The sequence below is a fragment of the Mesoplodon mirus genome (assembly GCF_964341445.2).
Source record: "Mesoplodon mirus genome assembly, chromosome: 11".
NCBI lineage: Eukaryota > Metazoa > Chordata > Mammalia > Artiodactyla > Ziphiidae > Mesoplodon > Mesoplodon mirus.
This window is the reverse complement of record NC_138987.1, coordinates 90,179,413-90,200,278: the sequence shown is the minus strand read 5'-3', so window position 1 is coordinate 90,200,278 and position 20,866 is coordinate 90,179,413. Positions and strand designations below refer to the sequence as shown.

Below are 20,866 nucleotides of genomic sequence, written 5' to 3'. Positions count from 1 at the left end.
TTCTGAAACTAGCTGTGTTAAAAGATAAGTTTTTTTAAAAAATTTCTCAACTATCATGGTCAATACATCTGTGAAATATAAAACTGAATACCTAAAAAATAAAATAAAAACAAAGATACAAAATATAAAACCTGATCTTTTGATTATTAGATTCAACAGACATATGATGTAACTTTCCATAATATTTCTACATGTTTTCTCTCAGTGTCTTTATTTTCTATGTTGCACACCAGTAACGAACAGTTTATGATCAGCACTACCCCATGGACCAAGTTTTGAGTAGCACTGTCTTGAATACACACTTTGAAAAATTAATTTATTTAAACAGGTAAAATTGTATCTGATATGGTGGTATGAAGCAACAAAAACAAAATGGTTAAGAACAAGAAATGATTAGGTATGAATGAGGTCTAAAATTTTAGCCCTCCAAATGTGCATAATTGATGCCAAACAAATGTGAATGCAATCATTCACTCATTTAACATATTTATTTCGTACCTACTATGTGTCGGGGACTTTTCTAGGCCTTAACAATATAGTAGTGAACAAGATCTAGAGATCCCTGAAGAGACACTAAACAAGCAGGGAAATATTAGGTGAGTTCAATGATGAAAATAAAATGAGGTGATAAGATAGACTGATTGTGGGTAGGGTGTAGAGGACACCTAAAGAGTTGAAATTTGAACTGAGGATTGAATAGACTGGAAATAGGCAAAAAGACCTGGAGGAAGCATATATCAGGAATGTCATGAAGTAGAAATGAGCAGGGAGAAGCTCAGGAACAGGAAAGGCCAATGAGGCAGTAGCTCAGGTAGAATGTTGGAAGAAGATGAGGTCTAAGATTTGGTCAAGGTCAGACTTTACAGGCCCAAAGTAAGGACCTTGGAGTTTATTCTCCATGTTATAGGAAACCATTAAGAAATTTGATGCAGAGTGGACATATGATGTATATTTTTAAAAAGTTACTCTGGAACTCTGGTAGTTGTGTGCATAATGGATTTTAAGGAACAAGAGAGGAAGCTGGAATACAGGTAAGAAGTCATGATGACTTGGACATAAAACAGCAAGAAGAGAAGTGAACAGAATGGGATGTGTTGTTAGAGAATCAATAGGATCTTCCAATGTGGGGAGAGGTTGAAGAAATGAGAAGATTTGAGGATGCTACTTTCCTTCCCCTTAAACCACTGGGTTTCGGTGACTTACATGAAGATGGAGAAGATAAGAATGGAATCCGTTTGCAGTTGGGTGAATCAAGAGTTGAGTTTTGGTCAGGTTAAATTTGAGATGACCGCTAGATAACAAAATCAAGATGTTGAATAGGAAGTCGGATATATGAGTTCCGAGGTGAGGAGAGAGGTCAAATGAAATTAAGCGTTTGGTGTATAGTTGGCATTAAAAGCTGTGGGACTAGAGGTTACTTAAGGAAAGAGGGTGAGAAGAGTGGGGTCCCTAGAATAAATCAGAGGGCCCCCCATTAGGAGACTGTGAGAGGAGAAAAGGTACCCAAGAGTGGACAATGAACTTCATGGGTTGTAAGTCAGAGAGAAGAGGAAGTAATAAACCTAAATTGATCAGCTGGACAGAGAGGGAGCCAGTAAGTGAGAACGATCAAGAAAAGGAGCTATATGGTAATCTGTCTACCCAAAGGGAGCACCCATTGTCCCATCCAAAGGTAGTTATCCCGAGTGTTAGAAGGGATGTCCCCGTGAAAACATCTACATCTAAACATCACACCACCATCCTGGGTTAATCTATTAGACTTAATAGAAAACTCATGCCTTCTGTACAAATATTTTTGTGTGTCTTGTAGACTCAACCTTAAAAAGAAAAATCCATTGTCATTATAATTCCCAAATTGGTTTTCTGCACCAGGAGCAGAAACAGGAAGGTGAAAAAGAACCTGAAGTGAAAATGCAACCGAAACTTCAAGCTCCAGTTTAAACATGCGTGGCAAACACACCAGGCAAGTACATTTTAAAATAAAACAGATGAGCTATTTTAAATGCTTTGCTGAAAAACTTAAAGACTGTAGCCATTACGTTTTAAAAAAAAAAAACTTTAGAAAGCAATTTTTCTATTCTTTGTACCTTTATTTCTTAGCTCTGATGTTCTGCTCCTCTGACCTTGATCTAATCATGAATATCTATACTACCTAATTATAATAAAAAAAAGCCTACATTGCACTGTAGATGGTAGATGCACATTTTTTTCTTCTTTGGTCACCTGCCAGTTCTCAAAATTATAGCAGTGGGAAGAAATGCAAATGAAGGCCATGCTTGACAGCTAAACATAATGGAATGCATGGTCCACATTTGAAAAGTTACCTTAAAATAAAAGGTAGCATATAAAAAATCATTTCTTTAAGGTCACCTATGGCTTTGAATTACAGCTTTGAGGAATTTCCAATTTAGTCATCAGAGAGGAAGAAGCCAAAAGAAGGATTATATACTTTTCTAGAGGCAAGACAGAATTTTACTTCATCATAATTGGGTGATCGTATAACTTGGAAATAGAAAACAAAACAAAGCAAAACAACTCCAAAATATTCATTTGATATAGTATTGTGTAAAGTAAACCACTGGTGAACATTTTATATTATAATTTTACTTGCAGCTAATACAGTTTCTTTCTTGTAAATGTCCAAAGGAAGGTTACCTTATCACATGTTAAAATATGTAACATGTGGACTAGAGTAGGCTTGCAGTAAACAGAGGTGATCAGATAGATTTGTATTACTCGAAGAATTATAATTCTTTATTCAGATGAATATATTTTCAACTAGGAGATTAGGAAGCAAATGGTTGGATGCCACATAGTTATTTAGAAAATTTGAATATAAAAATTATGTATACATAATTAGTCACAAAAATCCAGAATTATTTGATAATTACAAACTTTAGAATATGTCAAAGTGGTCTTTTGATAAAAGTTTATACTTCCTTTACATTTTCCTCTTTTTTGCCTTTTTGGGGCTGACAGAGAGGATCTCTCAGACCCTTTTTGCATAATGAAACCATTCCACAGACTACCAGTAGGCTGTGTACTGCCTAGCTGTGATCCACAGAACACAGAGCTCTGAGAAACAAGGCAGAGGCTTCTGGAGATGATGTTTTCCCTGTTTCACTGCTTCAGTATGTGTTGTAATAAAACGAGCTCTAGCCTGAGAAAAGGTAGGCTTGGGTTCTGGTTCCACTTCAGCCACTGCCTGTGACATCTTGGGCAAGTCATTTATTTCAAGTATGTCTATTTTCTGTATTCAGTTTAACAATAACAAACACTGAGCATTTACCATAGTCCAAGTATGTACACAACACAGGAATTTCTAACTATATTCAGAAATAGATCATTTCAACACAACATGGTAGGTGAACTGGTAAAGATAGCTCAGGATGGTACAGGAGCAGGGGCATAGGATATGGAGTCTAGTCTGTAAAAGGAAATATGGGGCCCTTCTTGCCTACCTCGCTGGTATGTGGAGAAATGAGGTAACAACAGTGAATTTTTAAAAATATAACTTATTGCATTGCTTTTACTGGTAGTTGTATAGGTAAGTGGTAGAAACAGTGGTAGCAGTCAAAGTACTACTAAAAGTAAAATGTGTTATTTAGAAATTAAGGTCAGAGTTAAACAAGATAGATGAATATGAATACAGGTAGACTAACTAACCAAAGGAACAGAATAGAAACTCTAGAAATGCAAGTGGCAGTATACAAGGAAGGTGGCATCTGAAATTAGTGGGGAAAATACAAACTTTTTAATAAGTGAGGTTGGATAATGTGACAGTCATATGGGAAAAAGATAAAATTGAGTTCACTCATAAAACGTATTCTAATATAATTTCCAAATGGGTCACAGATGTAAAGATAAATATATATACCAAAAGAAAATATGAATGAATTCCTTTATAATGTGGGAATGAGGAAAACTTTTTCACCATGAATCAAAATCTAGAAGCAATAGGGGAGAAGACTGATAAATTTGATTACAAACAAAAACCACACAAAAGACAAAACAAATAAACAAAGTGTTGTGCATGGATAACAGCACAAGAAGCAATTTTTTTTTTTTTTTTTTTTTTGCAGTACGCGGGCCTCTCACTGTTGTGGCCTCTCCCGTTGCGGAGCACAGGCTCCAGACACGCAGGCTCAGTGGCCATGGCTCACGGGCTCAGCCGCTCCACGGCATGCAGGATCTTCCCGGACCGGGGCACGAACCCGTGTCCCCTGCATTGGCAGGCGGACTCTCTACCACTGTGCCACCAGGGAAGCCCTAGTTTTCCCTTTTTTTAAAAGCAGTTTTATGCCTTTAGATCTCTATGTTAGGTCAATGATCAGCTTTGAATTAATTTTTTAGTCAGGTGTCATGAGTAACATTTTCTATTTGATATCCAGTTATTCTAGCACAATTTATTGAAAAGATGATCCTTTCCCCATTGAATTTTTTGGCACCTTTGTTGAAAATCAGTTGACCTTATAAACGTTGTTCTTTTTTCTGAATTTCAATTCTTTTCTACTAATCTATCCTTATGCCAAAACCATACTATCTTTATTACTGTTGCTTTTTCTCTTGTTTTTTCAAACAATTTTATTGAGATATAAGTGAGATACAATAAACTGCATGTGCTTAAAATGTACAATATAAGTTTTGAATATGTATGCACCCAATAAGTGATCACCCCTTTCAAAATCATGAACATCCACTCTCCATAACTGACCTAGAAAAGTAATCAAATGTCAAACATGGCTATGCTGAGCAAGCTGATTGACTGTAATCCACTGATAGCAATTTATTTATCACAGTGAAGGGGGGGGTACAAAGTTAGAATTTTCTAGGACGATGGGGTAGAGTCCCTAGGCTCAGCCTCAGGTCATCCTTTCGTGCAGTTGCAAGCTGCACACTTGAACCGTGGCTGTAAAAACCAAGAGAGGCTGGAACTGCAGAGCAATGTTACAGTCCTTTCCATCTTTAAGAAACTCTTTTTTCAAATGCTGAGTATTGCTGAGAAAAAATCCAAGAGGACACTGTGTGACTCTTCAGTACACCACAGGGGGATGTAAACGGAATTGCTCTAAAGAGGGTCAAGGAAAATTGCAATTCTTCCAAGACTTACATCTTGTGAAATATAGTTATAAACCAAAGAATTATAGTGCTGAATATCTCTGTATAGGGAGAGATTTCACATAAAGTACTAAATGTGTTTTAACAAATGCCACCCAACCTATTTGATTGTGTAATTTCCTGAAAGAATTACCTAGTACAATCATATTTTATATAATCTTTGTTGATCCATGGACAGGACAAGCCATAGATAATTAAGGGTGAAACTGTATATGTATCAACTGTAAAAAAAATAAAAGAAATAAAAATCCACAGTCTTCAAACTCACCATTAAGACTCCTTTCATCTCATAGCTCACCAGCAAATTGAATATATAAAGCACCTCTCACACAGAAAGTCAGAGAGCAAAGCACTAAAGCAAAACAAATACGAGTGATTAAGGAAAATTGAAAGCAGCAGTAAAAATATGTTTCTTTAGTCTACTTTTAAATACAGACTGGGAATTGCAAATAATTGGGGGTATATATAAGTGGTAATTTTTTTTTTGTTTTTGGTCTTCATGATTCTATGGTGTTGAATACAAATAAGGGGGAAAAACCCCTATTGCTGCAAAATTCAGAAAACCTTTTGAGATTATTTATTTTAAACATTCACCTTAATTTATTTAGTAATAGTTTTTAAAGTCACTCAAATATTCCGTCACTTCTTAGACTGACCAATTTTGACATGCTTCAGACTTATTTTAAGTGACTTTAAGAGAAATAGTTTGAAATGGGCTTTCCAACCTACTTCAGAAGGTATTGAAGAGGGGAGAAAAACTTCTGGGTCTTCATAGCCTTAGTGGGCAATTTTAAGAGTTCAAACAGAATATTTTATTCTGCCTTGAACAATATTGAGATAATTCACCAAGGGATTTGTGGTTCTTCAATGGGCTAAAATTGAACTGTTTAGAAGAGTCAGTGAAACACTGGGGCGCTGATTTCATGGTGGATGGCTGTTGTCAATCATTGCTTCTTTTAGCATAACCACTGGCCCACTGAAGTACTTCAAAGAATATTCTAGCTGACATGAATTTGGAGAAAGAAGGACCAGAGGGAAATTTTTCATTTCCTACTTTTTAAAAAAAAAATTTATTGGAGTATAATCATTGCATTAGTTTCAGGTGTACAGCATAGTGATTCAGTTATACATGTGCATATACTCATTCTTTTTGAGAGTCTTTTCCCATATAGGTTATTACAGAGTATTGAGTAGAGTTCCCTGTGCTATACAGTAGGCCCTTGTTGATGATTTTATATATAGTAGTGTGTTATGTTAATCCCAAGCTCCTAATTTATCCCTCCTTCCACCTTTCCCCTTTGGCAACCAGAAGTTTGTTTTCAAAATCTGTGAGTCTGTTTCCGTTTTGTAAATCAGTTCATTTATATCATTTTTTTCCTACTTTTTATCTATAAATATTTTTCAACAATGCTATTAAAGAAAAGACGGCTTAACAAAGGAAGAGAATTGAGTTTGGTGAATCGACAGCACGATTAAAATAAAAGGTTTACTTTTAATTAAGAAATTGCGGGGGGTAATGCTTCACTCTCTTTCTCCTGCCCTCCCTGCCTTTCTCACTCTTTTAACTTGCTCTCATTCCCTTTCTGTCTTTGTTCCCCTGTCTTCTGCCAAATCCCAATTTTAACAGTTGTTTATGTTGTTGAAGAGAAAACCACAGGCCCCAAATGGCGTCACTTGTGCTAAAGCCCATGATACCAAACCTAGGCTTAGATACAGGACTTAATTGCAGTTTCGAGCTTCTCCAGAAATGTAATCTTAATCAACCAGTCTGGAATTTTCTGGTCAGCATCACTGAGGTCATCTGTCATGTGGACGCTCTCCATCCCCCAGAAGAAGAGGCAATCTACATGGTAAAACCCTTGCCATTCCCTCCCCACCCCACCTCCCCAAAAAGAAGATACCCTGGACTAAAATTAATGCTTCCTTTTCTTTTGCGAATAGCTCCCTTGCCCTACCCTTCTTCCTATAAAAACCTTCCATTTTGTACAGCCCCTCAGAGCACCCTTGTAGTCGCTGGATGGGATGCTGTCCAATTCATGAATCACCTAATAAGGCCCATTAGGTCTTCAGATTTCTGCCGTTGAATTTTGTTCTTTTTAACAATGTGTATCATTTTCTCATTTCCTGAGTTTAAGATCTTTGAACCACTGCGTGTTTATTGATAAAAATAAGTCCCTGCTGATGCACCTACCAAGCTTAAAAGCTACCAAGCAGGGCTTTAAAAAAAGCAGCAGGCTGCAGGATCAGTAAGAAATGTAAGAAACTTCTTTTTTTTTTTTCTTTCCTCAATACATTTTAGTTTACATGGTTATATGTTGGAGAGGTATTCTGAGTGTATTTTCTGAAAGTTTACAATTCTGGCCAAGATAATGAAGGAGGTGCTTGTTGTAATTGGGGTGAGTGTGTAACATTTGTTAAACTTGGCTAGAGCCCATGAAAATAGAATTTTGGAAGGTCTAGTGATTTTTTAGAAAGCTACTTACAAGCTATTCCTCAGTATGCAACTTAGAGGATATTCTGAGTGCAAGCATACCTCAGAGATACTATGGGTCCGGTTCTAGACCACTGAGATATAACAGGTTGCACAAAGTTTTTGATTTCCCAGTATATATAAAAGTTATGTTTACACTCTATTGTAATGTACTAAATGTGCAATAGCATTATGTCTAAAAAGATAATGTGCATGTCTTAATTAAAGTAAAAATACTTTATCGCAAAAAATGCTAACCATCATCTGAGCCTTCAGCGCATGGTGGTAGTAACATCAAAGATCACTGATCACAGATCACCATGATAAATATAATAATAATGAAGTTTGCATAGTGTGAGAATTACCAAATGCTTCACAGAGACACGAAGTGAGCAAATGCTTTTGGAAAAATGACACTGATAGACTTGCTGGACACGGAGTTGCCACAAACTTTCTGTAAATTTTACAAAATTTAAAATTTATAAAAATTTATAAATTTATAAAATTAAAAAATTTTGTCACTGTGAAGCACAATAAAGCAAAGCAATAAAACGAGATATGCCTGTATTAATAAGTATTAATAAGACTATTCCATGAACTGTTTTGATTTTGTTAGCTGAAATTATGATTTTACTATTGCAGAATTATGTAAATTCATATTTTGTTTCTCTTCTCAAGGATTAGGTAGAATTTCTCAAACAGGTAGATTTTGAAGTGTGGTAAAAAAAATTATGAGGAATCATCAAAAATTTCTGAAGCATCCTGGTATGAAATAGGTGCTTCCTTCAATGTTTAGCTCCGTTTCTTTTCAAGAATATTTCTAGACCACATTTGGAATCCACTTTCCTTATGTCTCTGGAACTGTTTTCAAAATTCTGAAGCACTTGCTAAAAGTGCACGTTTGTTCCCCAGCTATGCTCCCAGGAAATTCTGATCTAGGAGGTTGGGGGTAGGGCATGGCAAACATTTTTTTAACAAAGCCCTCAAGTGATTCTTAAAATCATGCAGTGCTGCTTGAGAGCAGTGGTTCTCAAACCTGACTACTTAGGCAGCTTAAAAAAAATCCTAGTCTCTGGTGCCCACCTCAAATCAACATAATCAGAACTTCTGGTGGTAGGGCCCAGACATCAGTATTTTTTAAGGGTCCTCAGGTGGCTTTCTTGGAAATCTAGGATTGAGAATCACTGCTCTCAAACAACACTCAAGTAAATATTAAAATAGCTTTGGAAAAAAGTCTGTGGGATAATAATTTTTTTACTTCTAGTGTTTTCCCAAGATAAAAGATATTAAATTTGAGCAAGTATTTTAAAATCAGAACACTTTAGTATGAGACAGATATTATGTAGAGTCAAACTGAGTACCAGATATTCAAAATTTCTGGGATGGAATATGTCAGTCTCTAGACTTTTTCAGGAAATTTATACCAATCTACTCTTTGGGCCTTTATATCATGTATAATTCACTCTGGTAACTGGTTAGTGACAGACTATGATATGCAGATTGGATGCAAATTATCAGGTGAAATAAGTAGAGACATGAGGAAGCAAGATTTAAGGTTAATTGTGGTAGGATTTAAAATTATGGTCATGAAAAGACTTAATTATTCACCATTCATTTTGTTTCCAGAAAAGATTCTGCACAGGTTTATTTACCTAGATGATCGCCAGTATGTTAACTCTTATTGTACATGTCAGATTTTGGAAAATGCTGAAAGAGCCAGGTTCTGATCTGGATGATGCACAAGGAGATTTTGGCAGATTATTATGCCTCTTGATTTCAGGGAGTTTAGCTTTATTCTTTCAGTTAGGTACATAGTTGAGGAAGATCCAGTACCAGATGGTGATGCTGGCTGGGAGGGATTTTCTCACCTACATTTGGCAGCTCTACTCGGAAGTGGTGCTTTCAATGCTTTAGACTTCCAGTCTATACTATTTCACATGATCATTGGGAAGCTTTAGGTGGTAGAGATGCAATGACACATCTCATTAAGGGTCCCGTAACTATGAACATCTGACATCTGTGTTGAAAAGAGAACTGGATGCAGCCTTCAAGTGGTTATAGGTTCAAGTGCTGTGTTGATTTTTAATTTTTTTTCAGTTTATAAGTGATTTAATAAGCATACCACTGCTGTCATTAAACCAGAAAAATGTATTTAGTAGAGACTTGAATTAGAGTATATTACTAAAAACATGAATTCAAAAATTTGAAAAGTAATAACTCTTTCTGTAGGGAAAGATTAGTTGTCAAAAGTTAGCTGTGTTGCTTTTTTAAAGTCACTGCTGAAATTCATTATAGTAACCAAGCTTGTAATTTCTAGAGGCATTTTTGACTTGGAGAAATAGATTATAAATCAATGGGCTGCTCACTTTAAAGATGGCTTTCCTCTTTCCCAGAAGTCGGACAATGATTTTAGCTGATGACTTATTTGTCATTTAATAATAACAGTCGTAGTTACCCTGATTTGAATGCCTATAATGTGCTAGGATACTTTGTGTAAAAACTCCACAACAGCCCTCCAAGATATCCCCATTCTGTGCTTTGAGAGGTGAAGGAACTTGCCGAAAACCATAAGACTCCTAAGTGACAGAGCCAGGATCCTGCCAGCTATCTGGCTGACCAGCAGGGGCTCTGTCCATCTTGCCACCAACCCCTGCGGTATGTACAAGAATAGAATGAACAGTCATTTCTATAAAGTGCAACAAGCAGCTGTTCATCAAAGTTTAGTATTTGAACTGAGAAAAAAACCCCACCATATTCAGCCTTTAAGGAGTTTATTATTTCTACAGTCTCTTATCACATTAAAGAATAACATCATGGTTCTTTATGCACATTTCTCGGTGCTTAATTTTAAAAAAATATTGCATGATCCCTTTATCAGAGATTTTAATGAAATCAGGAAATAATAAGTAACCAAATTGAAATGTGTTCATTCTAAATTTGGCCTGGCTACAGAAATTCATTTTCACCCCATTCCTCATCCCCGCCTTTCCAATGTCCTAAAGCACGAACCCATTGGGTGTTCCCTCCGTTTCCCCAAGGAAATATTTCATTCATATAATGTCTCCTTTGTAATCAACACTGAGAAATGTCACTTTGATTAAACGCAACTCTGAATGACTAAGACCACAGTACAATAAATCCTCCAGAGCTATCTTTCAGAGCAACTGATTGCTCCTTAGTCTTAATCCTCCAGAGTCTTATTTAATCAAAATGATGTTGCTAATTAAGGATTAAAACCTCCGAATAGAATAAAAAAAGAAGGATTTTTCTTTCTCCTTTGGGCAGGTCAAGGAGGCAGAATTTGCTGTAAGGAAGTAAAAAGTCCCTTCCACCTTTGGTAAAACTGCATTATTCTCTGACGTTTGGACTTAATCCAAAATAGGTCTGAGTGCTTTGTAATATTAATATAATCGGGGGATGGGGGAAGAAGGAAAGAAAGAAGGAAAAAAAGAAAGAAGAAAAGAAAGAAAGACGGAAAGAAAAAGGAACTGTCTTAGATAGCTATATGTACCTAGATAATATTTATTCTAAATTGTTTTCCTTTAATGCTTTTAATATGAATTTTCTTTAAACATTTTGTCTGATGCTGTCTGTGCATTGCTTTTATCCATTGCTAACATGGATGGAATGGCAGAATATTTTAGAAAAATGATGCTAACCCATTTCACAGAGAAGAGGAAGCAAAAGACAATATATCTCCAATATATTTGACATCAACTCGTGAATGCCAATAAGAAAAACAGAATTCTCTACTAAATGCTGAAATATTCTATCTTAAGATCAAAATCTCAATTTTTCCTTGAATTTGCATTTGATAATAAAAATTGGTTCCTTGAAAACACATAAAACCATATAAGAACTCACTAAGAGAGACAAAGATGTATAGAAATGTAGTTTGATTTCCATGGAATACAAATTCTTTCAGGTGCTGGGGGTGAAGTGGATGTTAAATAGAGATGCTGGTTGATGTTTTAACGAATTGTAAAATACTTCTTCCATCCTTTTCATCTTCTCCCTGAATTTATAATCTCGGCCGTGTTCATCTATTACAATGTAGACGTAACTAATAATATCTACTGCTTATTGATTACCACTATGTGCCACATTCTCTGCCAGTAATACACATATTATTACCTCTAATAAAACCCAGAAAGAGGTATTATTATAACCCTTCAGAAATGGTTAAACTCATAAAGAAGAAATGACTTGACCAAGGTCAGGCAACTGTGTGAAGTAGAATCGAGGTTTCCACAAAGGCCTGTTTGGCTCCAAAGCCACATTCTATTCAATATGACATGCCATCTCACACTTGTTTACTTGGAGGATAAAGTCATCAGTGTGTTTCAAGAAGGTGCTGGTAAACTGTGTTGGTCTATAACTGACTCATAGGCTCCCAGACTACTGGCTGAATCATTGTCAGAGGTATTGTTCCATTGTCACCCAGCCCAATCAGTGACAAAGGCTGAACAACGATCATCAAAATGGGACCAGAGAGCAAACAATGAGAAATGCCCAAAGGAGGAGGAATGTCTATTCCTGAGAATGCCTGTTTTCTCTCCTAGCCAGTGCTACTAACCAGTTAAAAAAGGACATTTCTTTCTGGGATCCATACTCCTGAAGGCTGTAAGCACCCAGTGGACAGATGATGGCCCTTATTTCTCCTATGCTGAGGCAGATGGCCACCAGTGCTATGTGAAACAGCCTGGTCTGTTCCTTTTTTGGTATGTTGTTAATCATATGGTGAGTGCCTATGTAGAAACCCTCCAAGGGAAAAGCAGCCACAGATAACAAAGTAGAGCCTATAGATAGAGGAAAAAAAAAAAGGAATAAATATGTATAGACCACTGACTCACCAAACCACATCAGAAATAAGGTTTTTCCTCTGAACGTAGCCTCGTTATGCAATTGTCTTATTAAAATATTAATCATGGCAATTCTGGAGGTAATACAATTTTCCTAAATGTAAATATTTCCCTCAATATATGTTTTTAATGAATCCAAAGTCCTAGTTTTTTTCCCCTCAGACGTGAACTATCTCTCAGAGAACATACAAGCAAATCGTGTCCATTTTAACAAAGTTAAAACAATTCAGAAATACCTGATGTGAGACATTAAAGATGTTTGCAGTCCCACCCCCAGAGAAAAAACACCGTTCACAAGGGTTATTTGTTCTTAATCAACAGAGTGAGAGAAACCGCAATGATCTCAGACATCTCGGAAGCCTGTTAAAGAAAACGTTTTAAGAAGAACATTATTGTAGTTAGAAGAGAACATAGCCTCTCTTTTCCTTTTCTACTTTGCTTTTTCCTTCTAAATTCCTTTTATTTCTCTCATTTCTCCTGCAGTGGCGTGGAGCCTCCTTTGCCACACACATAGGTGAGAAGGCTGGGGACGGCTGTGAGGTGAGTAATGCAGTACAAGTGGGAAGGAGGGAGGAGAGAGTGACAAAGGTTGAAATCACTTTACTGTACACCTGAAACTAACACGACATTGTAAATCAACCAGACTTCAATCAAAACCAAAAACAAACCAACAAAAAGAAGGTTGAGCCACCTTCTCACTTCCGTCTTGCAGGGACCAAACTTGAAGACTTTCCTTGTCTAATAATTACCACTCAATTCCATACTTTTGCTAAGCTATTTATAGTTTGCAAAACATTTTTGCATACTACATTGTTTGACCTTGGAAAAACTTTGTGATGTCAGAGGATAGATTTTTTTTTTAATTCTGATTTTTCAAAAAAAAAGAAAAAGAAAAAGAAACAGGTTTGTTGAGGCTAAATGACTTACCCAATGTTACGGAGTAACCCAGTTGTGATCTCCCTCTTCTTGAAATTCCTGTTATCACATGATCAAATCATCCATTTTTTGGGGGGGTCAATTTGATTAGGGGAAAATGGCTTCTCCATGTTCGTTTTCAACTCTATTTTATTAACTTGGCATTCACACTTTTTGGTATAAATGTTTATATAGTCATTTTATGTGGTTAGTTTTCTCAATTAGACTATAAGGGTATTAAAGGCAAAGATTGGGTCTAATGTTTCCATCTCCCATACAGTGGCATTTGCAATGTGAAGAATGCATGCCCTTAATAGTTGTTTGGTAACAGATTGATTTACCATGAGGGTGGGCCCTCTACTGAGTTTGAAATGTTTCCTGTTAAGGTGAGCCAGATGTGCAGCTAACTTCTCTCTAGGTCAAAACTTTATTTCTATCTGCTGTAAAATTGATGTAATAAAAATAAAAGTCATTGACATATAAGATAAAAAGATTCCTTGTTGATGTGTGCTATTGTGCAGTGCACAGTCCGCACACCTGTACTTGGTAACTCTGTATAAAGCACCATGATGTGTCATATCCCTTGCTAGGTGGTGGGGGTCTGCTGGTTCCTCCCATCAGGAGCTAATGCATCCATCAGAGAAGGCACACATGCAGGTGGACAATTATAATGGGGCAAATGCAATCACTTGGGTATGATCAGAGTGTGGCCGAGCACGGAGAAGCTAGCAATGAACACTACATGAATCTTGAAGGAAGGGCCAGGAATTTTCATGTCTCGGTTATGGAATGGAAAGATAAAGGAAAATGACAATTTCAGGCAGAGAAAAGAGCAGATGTAACATTAGAAAAGTAGGGAAGCCTGCGAGGAGAAGTTCTGCCTGATTGGGTTCGTGTACTGAGACAGAAGTCTGGAGAGGTAAATTTGGGACAGGTTCTAAATGTTCTTATAAACTAAATTGGCTTTTACATTTTAGATAATAAGGCCAATGTATAGATTTATTCTTTTAGGAACTCAGTGTTTTTTGGTAGAACAGCATTGGGGTCACACTGATGACTGACAGCTGGTAAGCAGGCAATTGTAATGGTCAAGAAGATGAAGGCTGCATTTTTGAGCTAAGGTAGCAATACAGACAGAAGACACATTTTTGATAGAACCTCTGATACTTAGTGACTGGTTGGAATTTTAAGACAGCCATCAGTGGGGGACACTAGGAAACAACTTTAAGTAGGAAACTGAATGGTTGTGGAATTGACTTGCCTTTTGTTTGCCAAATTCTAAGTTGACACTTCAGTCCTAGTCTGATGACTTACACAGGAATTTAGACTGATGGGAATCACCATGTTAAACAAGAAGTTACCTAATGCTACTGACATGGCCTGTTACCAAGTGAAGAAGAGTAAATCATGCTTAAATGTCTCTTCATCAGAAAACATTCCCTGACACTGAAGAGCCACCTGTCACTCTCTAGTCCATCCTGTCCCCTTCCCCAGCTTTTTATTCATCATCACGCATTACCACCCAGCATAATAGCTATTTATTACTTGATTTTCTCTCTCCCCACATCAGAAAGCCAACTTCATAAGAAAAGAGACTGCTTTCTTCTCTGTTGGGCTCCAGATCCTGGAACAACATCTAGCACAGAGTAGTCAATGAGAAACACTTATGGAATGGTGAACAAATATTTGCCATGCAGTGACTTAGTTTTTATTTCATGGAACTGAAACAATGAAGAAGCTTACAAGTTTGAATCACACTCTGATCGATTCAGTGAATGGTACTTTACCATCTGATTGGAATTGTGTGTAGGTTGAGTACCTGATACCCATCACTTCCTCATTCACCTCCCCTGTCCCCCAAAACTGCATTTCTGCTGCACTGGTCAGTTTTGATGCACTGCCTACCTAAGTTCCTCAGCTCAGAACTTGGATTTAATTTCTGTCCTTCCATCATATTTGTGACCTTACATAGTTGATGAGTTTTTATGGTTTTACATTCTTTCCTTGATTGACACTTCTCCATCACCTAGATCAACATCCTGAGATTTTCTGTTCTCTCTCTAACCTCTCACTGTGATTGTCAGTCCTGTTTATTGAAGCATTTCACAAATGTGTTCATAATATCTTCAGTAACTCCTTCTTGTCTAGAAGAGCAACCTGAACTTTCCAGCCTAAATTTCTAGACTGTTCATCAACTTGATCTCTATTCCATATCAAACAAATTTGATATTTCCCCAACATTGCTTGCAATCACATCACTCCCAAACTTTTGTAGATCTATTTCTTTTTTGTTATGTAAAGAAACACAGTGTAGCATTAAATTCATTCATTTTTTAGCATGTAGCCGTACTTCATAATATGGAAATCATGTCTTCAAGTGCAATCTTAATTATTATATGACTAATTAAAAGACCACCTTTTGATGAAGCATTTCTCAATTATTCTACATGAACTTCAAAATAACTTTTTAGCACATTTCACTTTAGTTGTGAAGCAAATGAACTTCATATTTCACATAGAATTTGTCACAACTTTTGGCTTGTGGTAGGAAGGGGGGAAAGGAGGGCATTCTGCAGAGTACAGAAGGCAGACATTTAAAGAGATAATTATTATAAAGTATAATCAGTGCAATGATAAAAGTACCAAAGCATCCTCTAACACACACACACACACACACACACTTAGTAGTATCCCTCAAATAATACAGAGAATAAACTAAATTGAAACAATATTCTTAGCTCATTTATTATATCTTATGCTAAAAAGAAAGTGGGTATAGCATAAATCAAACGTTCTAATAAACATCCACTAAAATAAGTTGTAAAACAATCCAGTCAGAAGTGAACACTCACCTAGAAAATGCAGAAATAAGCAAACCTGTACCAGTTTGTTTCTTCCTAGACATACATCAGCAAGCCATCCTGCAAACACTGGGGTAAGGATCGATGTTCCAATAAAACACAAGTTCAAAATGGTGGCCTGGTAATTGTGATAGCCAAGCTTGACGGTGCAAAAGGGGATCATATGGCAGACGACTTCAAAGAAAGTGAACCTCTCTCACAGCTCCACCAGAAGCAAACAGATTCCAACTTGAATTTTTTTCACAGAGTATGATGAAGACAAATAACCAATATGTCTTATGGTTTTCTCCTTCTCAATGCTGTGATTTAAGGGTACTTTCTCATTGGTGTTTTTAAAGCCTGTAACAGACATGACTACCCTCCTTGAAGACTACTTATGCTAGTGGTTTGAACTTGGTGATTTTTTTCCCCCACTCCTCTAATGAAAAAATTAAATAAGATCTTTGCTTTGAATTTCACAACTCCATGCTAATTTTCATACGGCTTTTTTGCACATTAGTGTTGTTCATTTTGATGATCCAAGAGCACAAAAGAAGAGACGTGAGTATTTAAACCATGGTAGCTCAGTGTAGCCAAATCTGATTTGTTTGTCTAATTACTTAGAGGCTAAATTAGGCTCTTCCTCCAAAATTATATTTAATTACATGAATCCAGTTGCATACGTGTGGAAACTCATCTGCCTCACACTGATAAAGTTTAAATACGGAGGCAGAAGAAGCAGTTTTTCAGGAGAATTTGAGCACTAGATCAAGAAATAATTTGAGTCTAATAATCTCTGATACTTTAATTAAACAAGCCAGAACAGTACCAAGAGATAAAGCGCAAAAGGAAATCTGTTTTGAGGGGGCAGGATATCTTATCATTATTACATTTCTTGTTATTTTTGGTTGGAATTCTGATAAGAAAGCTAATTAGGTAACAAAAGTGCTAGTACATTTAGGTAACAAGCAGAGTTTGCAAGAAAGTAATTTAAGTGCACTAATGAAAAGAGAAAATATTAAACAAAACCCGTCTTCCTTTAAGTTGACCCCAGGCTTGTAGAACAGCCTCTCAGAGGAAATCAGAATGAAAGGCACCATTTGACTCATTATTAGTCAGCAATAGGGGTACAGCAACTATCCTACACATGCTTTGGGGAATATCCGATCTGGTATCACCCTGACCCTTCAGCTGGGTGAATGGATGTTAATATTCTGTTTCGGAAAGCAGAAGAGCACAAATTAAGCTAAAAAAGCAGCCGTAAAAGGGAACATTTTAACAGTTAGGGGTTTAGCAGCAAGGACATAGGAAGACAAGGGAATGGAATTATTGGGTCAAAGTCATAATAATTCAAAACACAGGGGGTGAGTACAGGAATGTTATTTTCATGTTGGAGTCAAAAGCAAAAGACTGATAAAAGCTTTTGACTCTGATTCTTACCTTTAACCTGAGAGATTGGGTGCAAAACACTTTGTGTTGACCTCTTCTAAGAGTCTCTTTGTAATGGCGGCTATTTTCATCCACTCAGCATCACTTCTCCCCCCTTTGGTAACAATGCCCTGTTTTTCCTTTGTATAGAGTGATCATGCAATTTATTATCCAAACTTGGACACGTTTGTGAGTGAAAGTGTTGCGACTTATAGTTATTCCTAAAAAACAGATACACACTGGGATTGTCTAGGGCAAACCCCAACCTGTAGTCATCCTACCTTTGGAGAATGACATCCGTCTATACTTGAGATCCTGGTGGGGCTTTCTTCTGGCCAAGGGGATCAACACATTGTCTAAGATAGTACTTTTGCTGTTTTTCCACAGGAATTTTAATCATAAGTGGAATGACAAGATTAGAGATGGTAGAAGCTGAGTCAGATGACCTTACCAAAAAGGGATTGCCCACGTGGCCCTGATGGAGAACTCAGTGCCACCATGGTCCTTATCCTTTAAGGAGACATGATTAGTTTTTCCTTCTATGAAGGACTCAATTTCCAATCAATTTTGGTTTAACTTAGCCCCATTAGGTTTCTGTGACTTACAAAGAGTCCTCAGTGACACTTTGTTTTTATTTGCTGCAAATGGAAGGGAAATTTGGTCCCCAGCCACTGGCTGATATATTTAGCCAGTATCTGACAAAGGTCTCCTGCAGTGTGATTTCACAAGCAGGGTAGCACCGCCTCTTCCTGGGGCCTGATGATGACTGGGTTTGACTTCTGTGCATCCTTACCCAAGAACATGACACACGTGGTGGGGACCTGTCATATGAGGGTGGTTATTCAGGGACAGCAACAGTATTTGCTGAGTAGTGTTGAAACAATAGCAAAGCATCTCTTTCTTATTGGTATTTCTCAATACCAAGCTCAGAATGAGCTTAAAGGACAAGTTCCAACTTCACTTGAGAATAACACTTGGCACGATATATTGCATACCATCTTTATCAACACACTTGAGCACTTAAGTGGGAACTTAGGCATACTTTAGCTTTATGCAACCCTATCCTACCCCTAACACCCTCGGGCTTGTTCTCTGCCCCTCCCCCTCTGTGCCACCCTTAATAAAGTGATATTTTTCCTCCATTATAGAAACAGGTATGCACATTAGATACAATTTGGAAAATGTCTCAAAATAGAAGAAAAAAAATGAACAGTGAATGTATTTGAAGCATTTCTTCTGATGTTGTCCCCTCATGGCTAGTTTTTATTAGTAGGCTTTAAATATTTAAGTAGTATAATTATATAAAATTACTGTATAATATGTTTTCTACCACTTTTGTAAGTAATGTTGTAAGCACTTTAACATGCCATTGTGATCTTTTTTTTTTTTTTTTTTTTTGCTGTACACGGGCCTCTCACTGTTGTGGCCTCTCCCGTTGCAGAGCACAGGCTCCGGACGCGCAGGCTCAGCGGCCATGGCTCACGGGCCCAGCCGCTCCGCGGCATGTGGGATCCTCCCAGACCAGGGCACGAACCCTTGTCCCCTGCATCGGCAGGAGGACTCCCAACCACTGCGCCACCAGGGAAGCCCCATTGTGAACTTTTTATAAACATTAATTTTTATGGTTGGGTTAATAGATAGTCAGAAGCTTATTTGATGACCTAATGACTACCCATAATTTTTACTGAGCACCCAGAACCTGAATGCTTCTGATCCCATAATGGTTGCATTGGGAACATACCAGAAATGTAAGCCCTGATTTTAAAGAGACTGTTTTTTTTTGTTTTTGTTTTGTTTTGTTTTGTTTTGCGGTATGCGGGCCTCTCACTGTTGTGGCCTCTCCCGTTGTGGAGCACAGGCTCCGGACGTGCAGGCTCAGTGGCCATGGCTCACGGGCCCAGCTGCTTCGCGGCATGTGGGATCTTCCCGGACCGGGGCACGAACCCATGTCCCCTGCATCGGCAGGCGGACTCTCAACCACTGCGCCACCAGGGGAGCCCTAAGGAGGCTATTTTTAACAATGCAGGATTAAAAAGCATTTCTATAAAATATCTCCAAGTTGATTATGAATTTTGAGAAAACTGTAGCGTCTTCCAAAATGATTTTACAGCGTGTTGCTATAATACTTTCAAATCTTATGTGTACTTACAGGATAACTTTTCATAGGTCCTCCAAACACTTAATAAATTGTTTTTTTTTTAGACAATGTTTTTCACATAAATTTATTTATTTATTTATTTTGGCTGCATTGGGTCTTCATTGCTGTGCATGGGCTTTCTCTCTAGTTGCAGAGAGCGGTGGCTACTCTTCGTTGTGGTGCGCGGGCTTCTCACTGCTGTGGCTTCTCTTGTGGCGGAGCATGGGCTCTAGGGACACGGGCTTCAGTAGTTGTGGCTTGTGGGCTCTAGAGCGCAGGCTCATTAGTTGTGGCGCATGGGCTTAATTGCTCCGTGGCATGTGGGATCCTGGACAAGGGCTCAAACCCGTGTCCCTGCATTGGCAGACAGATTCTTAACCACTGCACCACCAGGGAAGTCCCTTAATAAGTGTTTTTAAGGGAAGATTTTTCTAGCTCAATAATTCTCCGTAAATGGTATGCACAAAGGTCAGTGGAAGATATTTATTCTTTTAGGCCTATCGATTCCATTTAATTCCATTGACTATGAAGTTTCATAGCTGATTTGAAAACAATGTCAAGAACATGGGGATTGGTCTTACTATAATTTAACTATTAAAAACTGTGCATCAAAGACTTGTTGGAGGGCAATTTGTGCTTCATCGTCCGGTTGTAAAGTGGAACTGGAAATGTACACATTGCACTATGGATTCGTTTTGGGAAAAAGACATTCTGTGTGTTAACCCCTACTCCTCTATTATAAAGAGGCTCTGGCAGTTGTATAATATCTATACCTCGATCCTTCTGTCAAGTGTGGAGGAGATTTACTTCCGCCCCCCACAGATCATAGCTCATACAGTCCCAAGAACATAGAAAATGTACCACCATTCTCCTTTCTCTGAGAATAACTAAGAATGAAGGCCATTGCACTCCTAAGGGCTTTTTCCTCTACTGTGCAATGATTATTATGACTCTTGATGTTGCATTGAAGTCTACATAGAAGGTGTATTTGTATAAAGTAAGTAAGGTAGGAATGAGTTATAGCATGTACATTGTAATAGTTAATCTTCTGGGTCAACTTGGCTGAGCCACTATACCTAGATATCTGGTCAAACAT

The 20,866-nt window shown here is 37.5% G+C and overlaps 1 protein-coding gene across 1 annotated transcript in view; it reads right to left on the bottom strand.

Annotated features, from left to right (window-relative positions):
* SLC15A5 (solute carrier family 15 member 5) overlaps positions 1–16,747 on the bottom strand; it is a gene marked incomplete at its 3' end in the record, with an annotated part of 71,323 nt that extends 54,576 nt beyond the window's left edge. Inside the window, 3 exon segments of the mRNA XM_082635331.1 lie at positions 12,135–12,387; positions 16,218–16,422; positions 16,426–16,747. Of these exon segments, the coding sequence (XP_082491457.1) occupies positions 12,135–12,387; positions 16,218–16,422; positions 16,426–16,578 (611 nt within the window). The 5' untranslated portion in view covers positions 16,579–16,747.
* Between the last annotated feature and the right edge of the window lie 4,119 nt (positions 16,748–20,866).